Source organism: Spermophilus citellus (genome assembly GCF_964194105.1).
Source record: "Spermophilus citellus genome assembly, chromosome: X".
Classification (NCBI taxonomy): domain Eukaryota; kingdom Metazoa; phylum Chordata; class Mammalia; order Rodentia; family Sciuridae; genus Spermophilus; species Spermophilus citellus.
The window spans coordinates 116,980,773-116,986,772 of NC_138190.1; the positions used below are offsets into that span (position 1 = coordinate 116,980,773).

General features: G+C 52.0%; 1 protein-coding gene across 6 annotated transcripts in view; it reads right to left on the bottom strand.

Moving 5' to 3' along the window:
• The window catches only part of SEPTIN6 (septin 6), a 71,698-nt gene extending 67,775 nt beyond the window's left edge, over positions 1-3,923 (bottom strand). For all 6 annotated transcript variants that reach the window (XM_081277440.1, XM_081277436.1, XM_081277438.1 and 3 more), the window contains exon 1: positions 3,621-3,923. In XM_081277440.1, the coding sequence (XP_081133566.1) occupies positions 3,621-3,650 (30 nt within the window). In that variant the 5' untranslated portion in view covers positions 3,651-3,923. The remainder of the gene's footprint in view (positions 1-3,620) is intronic.
• Positions 3,924-6,000: the final 2,077 nt, after the last annotated feature.

Sequence of the window (6,000 nt, forward strand, 5' to 3'; positions counted from 1 at the left end):
CTTGTAATGAATCCTCATGGCAGGAAGTAGCTCTGGGCAGCACTTAGCACAATGATAATTATATAGAGATTTGTGTCTACCTCTACCACTAGATGTGAACTCTCGAGGGAAAGAGGCCATGTGCATTTGGGGGGCACTATAATGGTCCCCCAATTTTTTATTTTGGAAAATTTCAAACACACAGAAAAGTTGGAAAATGGTATAGTGATTTCCCATTGGCCTTCAACTTAGATTGGACAATTTTTAATATTTGGAGCCATGTGAACTTTCTTCACTGCTATATCCCTAGTAGAGCTATAGGTGAATGTTGGGGTCCTGTTTTTCCTGCTCGAAGAACAATATTACCTTTGGTGAGTAGGGATGGCTGAGGCAGGAAGCTTCAAGGAGAATCAAAAGGTAACTGCCACCTGATAGCAAAACCAGAATGCAGCAGCAACCTCTTCCTCATTGGTGGGCAGTTGTTCTGGGACAGTTGCCCTAGGCCAACCGAGGTAATTTTGTAGGGCAAAGTTAGGCCCTACAAATTCTTTCATTGGGGAGAAAGACCTTTACCCAGATTGTCACTGGGAAAAGCAACATTGTTCACATTGTGGGATTGGTTCCAGTGAGAATCAACCAGACTGTTCTTCCTATGGTCAGTACCTACAGCGCCCACCCCTAATGCAATCCTGAAAGAAATAACTCAGTATACGAGGTAGGAGATGCTGCTTTTGGAACCTGCACTGTATCTTGTTAGATTACCCTGGACACGTCATGTGACCTCTCAGAGTGTATATTAATAGCAGCCCAAGCCACCTCAGGCAGGAGGTGGAGGTGGAGCACCTCAAGGATCTTTTATAATGCTCTCATTATCTCAGTATCTACAATTTGTCTCTCTAATTAGACAGGAAGCTACCTTTTTTGGTAGCCTACCACCTTTTTTTGAGGGGGTATAGTTGACAAGGGCCACCCATCATATTAGACACATTAGTCATACAAATAAATATTCATGGACACAGCAGAGAAATAGCGCTGTCATACAGAATCCTTTGTGGTGTTCATTCAAATGGGATGGAATTGAATTATGCACACAAGAATTGAACTTCCAAGTTGCATGCTTGGCCAAATAAAGGTACTATCCAACAACAACTCTCCAGCCTGTTTAATCACAATGACCCTCAACTGACCCTGGAAAGAACACCCAAACACATACACACACACACACACACACACACACACACACACACACATATGCACATACACCAGGACACTACTCACATGGTATCATGTCTCAAGGCTATTAAAAAAGAACTCCTAAGCTAACCACACTTAGGCTTAGGCTTATTCTCTAGTCTTTTCATCCTAGACACATATGGAAGAAACCAGCAACAACCAGTAGCCTAAGGTCTCTTGAGTTAATTCCATCTTCCCTTGTGAATTTCAACTTCTTGCAAACACAAAAGGAAGCAGAGAGACAAATGACACATAAATAAGAGCTTCACTGGCTTGGGGGGAGGGAGGTATGAAGAGTGACGTCAGTTTTCCCAGAAACCCATTTATCACGATAACAAGGTCTCAAGTGCTTGGGCTTCTCTTTCAGCTTCAGAAGCTGGCATACAATTATGTCCTCCAGCTTACAGTATGGCAAGACCAGCCAGAGCAAAGTGGAGCCATGCAAACCAAAGCAAAGCAAAGCAAGGGACCTGTAAACTACCCCCTACCCACTTCATCTGCAAAACAAAGAGGATCTCTGGAGTGCCTGAGTTGTGCCTGAGGTGAAACAACCTTCTGGAATGTTCCCCTTTGCAGGTAAGGGAGACTGGTAAGAATGTATGGAAGGGTCGATGCAAATTCATTATCTGACAAGAAAAAAAATCATTAGTGTCATTTTTGGTCACTATGGATGGAGCAAGCATAATCCAGGAAGCTACTTCCTCTACTTAAACTATGCCATCTCTAAAATGCATGTAACAAGGGGCAGAAAAGCACTCTAGAAGCCTTCAAAACACTAAAGCAATAAATATTACAGTGCCAGTTTTGTGGAAAAGAGAATTACATCAAATCCAATCATCATAGAGCACTGTCTTCTATCTACTCCTCAATCTTCCACACCATGACTGCATAAAGAGCTCTATTCTGGGGGTATTCAGGGGGTAAGGGAGGTTCCAAAGAAATGATCCTGACCTTCCAAACTGGGACAGAGGTGGAATAAATTTATTCCATCACATTCTAGATTCAGATTTTAAAAACAAATCAATTTCAATTACACCACACACCTAGAGGCTGGTGGTTTCTTTTGTTTTTTGTTTTGTTTTGTACTAGAACTGCATTGTGTGGAATATTTCCGTAAATAAGTAAACTACAAGGTTTAACAACATTTTATGTGGCTCAGATATTTTCATCATGTGATATTTAGTGTCATGGGATTTGACCTACCTCTACATCATTGCCCTGCCCCAACTCAGGGTGCTGATGGGCTTCTTAAAATCCTAGATACCCATGGATGAATAGAAAAACTAGGTTGTTCCTCTCAAATGGAAACATCTCCTTGCACAACCAAACTTCTGGTCTAAAACAAACATGGAGCCTCAGGTCACTTCAATGATTTCTCTGCACATCCCAGGATGGAAAACTTCAGTTTTTTAAATGAAGACTTTTTTTTTTCTTTTCCCAGAGTTGGTTGCCAACAAAAAGAGAGCCGATACTGCTTTTGCAAGTCTCACACTTATTTTCCTGAGTCCCCACAGAAAGAAGCCAGCTCCACGGGTTTTGGCACACAAGCCCAGTTACACTGAACAGGCACCCGAGACAGACCCCCAGAGGCCCGCTGAGAAACATGCCAAAATACGCAGCCAGCCACCTACAGGCCAGCGAACTGCACCCCACACAGACGCAGAAGTGGGACCCAGAGGCACAGAGCAAGCAGGCACTGAGGCATTCTGCACGCAGGGACGCACACCATAGAGGTGAGCACACTCACAGAAACAGGCAGACTCATATGGGGTCACAGACAGAACCCCGGGCGCCACTGCCGCCTGCCCAGAGAAGGCACGAGGGCGCGCGCGTGCACACACACGCGCACACACCGATACACACACACAGACGCAGTCACATATGTAATGCATATGGAGAAACCCTACTCCAGCCAGTCACCTCCCCGCCCCCCTCTCACTCCGCCTAGTGCCCCAGGCTAACCCCAGCCCGGCGCCCCTCTTCCAGAGCTAGCCGGAGTCCCAGCAGGCGGCTGAGTGCTGGGGCGCCGTAAGGCCAGGGGGCCAGGGACCCCGAGGGCTCTGTGGCTGGTGCGGCCATTCATTCGGCAACGCCCCAGCCGCGGGGCCGCAGCTGCCGCGAGGGAGGCAGCGGTGCTTACCGCAGCTCTCCGGACAAGCAAGTTCAGGGGCCCGCCCGCAAGCTTTGCCAGCCCCCCGCCCCCCGCCCCTCTCCCGCCACCAGCGTTCTCCAGGACAGGGTAGGGAACTGAGCCGCTGACCTCGGGAGCAAAAGTCCCGCCATGCCTCGGCTCCTGGATGCTGCCCATTGCCCTCCTCGAGGTGGAGGTGGCGGCGGCCAAGTCTCCTCGGCCCTCCCCAGACCCTCGGTCCCCGGCCCCAACGCTGGCACCCAAGTCCGGCACTCACCACCTGGCGAGCTATATCGGTAGCTGCCATCGCTCCTTCGTCTGCCAGGGCTGCCACGGGCGCCGCCGCAACGGGAGCTACTGCACAGGAAACAGAAGAGCTACTCCGACAAAGAGAAAGTGTTACACTTCGGGCGCGACCAAGTCCGGTGGGGGGGAGGCGCAAGGGAGGGGCCCCCTCGCTGCTGCTCCAACCCCAACCTCCCCTCTATCGCCCACCCCTTCGGAAGTAGGGTATGGGGAGGGGGCAGATTTAACGCGCCGCTTCCCCCTACCGCTAGCCCAGTTCCAGCTCTCCCTGCAACCCTAGCCATAGGCCTCTGCGAAGGGGGGCGGGGGCTCCCCTCGGTGACCACGTCCTCTGCCCCCCCCCGCCACTGGGCTCCGTGGTACGTCCCGACCTCTGCTGAATTGTCACACCCCCCTGCTCTCCCCTACATCCCCTAGTCCCCAGACCCTGGAGACTGAAGGGAGCCCCCGCCCCTCCCCCCCTCCTGTGCTCAGCACAGCAGCTGAGCTCCGCAGTCCTCCTCTCCCTCCTCCCCGCCCCCTGTTTCCCCTCTTGCTCTGCACAGAGATCCCAGGGTGCTTGGATGGGAGCGCCAGCCGCTCGAGTCTCAACGCTCCACTGTCGTCCACCCCCCTCCACGACCCACGACCTTTGCTGAGGCTGAGGGAAGGGTGGCTGCGGCACCTGCAGCTCCACATTGGAGCCCAGAGAGAGGGCGGTTAGGGGCAGCCGCACTGCGGCCCGGCAACTGAGCTGTGACTTGTGGAGTCTGAGCCCAGGGTCCTGAGGCACCCCTCCTCCCCTGGGGTTCCCAAGCCTCGGGGGTTGTAGTTTCGTGGAGCCGAGCTCACCACCTGGGTGCTTAATACCAATGGACCTCACGCCTCTCTTTCCCACCCAGCTCTATCCAGACGCTTAAGAAGAGGCTTATTAAACTACCCAAGCTTCTTGTGTCAGGGGCCACAAAGGAGTCTCACAGGAGGAGCAGAAGGCCCCTAACTCTGTGGCGTGGGCTGGAGGGGCAGGTGAAGGGGAGATTTCCCTAGTCGCTCTGTCCCGCCCCTGATTCCCCCTTTAATTCTAATTTATCCTGGGACAATGTGCCCGACGTTGTGTAGGGGGTAAAATCCCCGAAGGCGGGGACTTTGCCTGCCTTCACTCCTTTTCCTCCTGGCCAGCTGCCGCTACGGGTTCCTCTCCCTTGATTCTGCATCTCTCCAGCCATGAAGTCCTTCCGTCTCTCCTGTGATTGGCCCCTTGGTAGCTCCCTGTGACCCGAGAACCGGGGCAAATTTGGCATGCCCAAAGCCCGGGAAGGCAGGACACTGTACTTCACTCCTCAAAAAGATAGGATCCCTGATCTCAAAGAGTGACCCGGGATGGGGGGCAGGCCTAGTGGAGGAAACCCTGGATACAGGGGGCCCTGTGCAGTGCGGAGATAACCCTGAAGACACTCAAGGCTCATGCAGCTGAGAGGTAGGAGAAAGAAGAGTCGATGGATTCAGGGAGAGGAAGAAGGGAACCGACTCAGAAGTGGAGATCTAGGAGAAGGAGGGGAGGCAAGGAAATGGAGTGGCCACAGGAAGAGCTTTCCTGACACTTGATTCCACTGGGTAGTGCTCTCACACTCTCTCAGAGCTCTTTATGTACCTCCTATACCTCTGCAACAACAAATCTGCAAAATGCATCCCCAGTGCTTAGTGCAGGGCCTGACATCCATAAGATACTGGATTAAGTGTTTTCTGAACAGTCGGAAGAACATTCAGAAGTGAAGCAAAGGGGATGGAAGAAAGAAGAGACACATAAGGAGGTGGCAGCAGGGATAGTATATATAAGCCAAGTATCCAGGAGATGCCCACTGTGCTCCATCATTGTTCTGGAGACCCGAGAGTGGCCTAAAGAGAAGAGCTTGGCACTATCAGGGACTAGTACAGGGAAGTTCTGTGAGACAGATGGCACAGGCCCACAGATGGTGGTGACAAGGAAAAGGGGCAGATGGAGTATCAGAGACCCTCTGGAGCACAGAGGTAGGGCCTGGGGGATGGGGCTTGGCCCTAGATTGGGATGCCTGTGATACCAGGGAGCAGAGCGAAATTTGAGGAACTGCTGTAAGGCTTGCGCTCCAACCAGATGGGGGTGGGAAGTCAGAGGTGACTGGCTGCTTCCAAGCTGGGCAACTATTAGGGAGAGGAGTCTTCCCTGGCAAAAGCTGGTGTGTAAGTAAATGGGAAAGGATCGCAGGCCACTAGTTCTGATCTGGACCTGGGGTTTGGTTGGGGGTGGGAGGAGAGCTACTACTGGGAGGGCAGAGCTGGAAGTGGCCACTGAGCTGTGGCACTTCCTTGGTATTCTGCCTGCCCTGCCTCCCAAC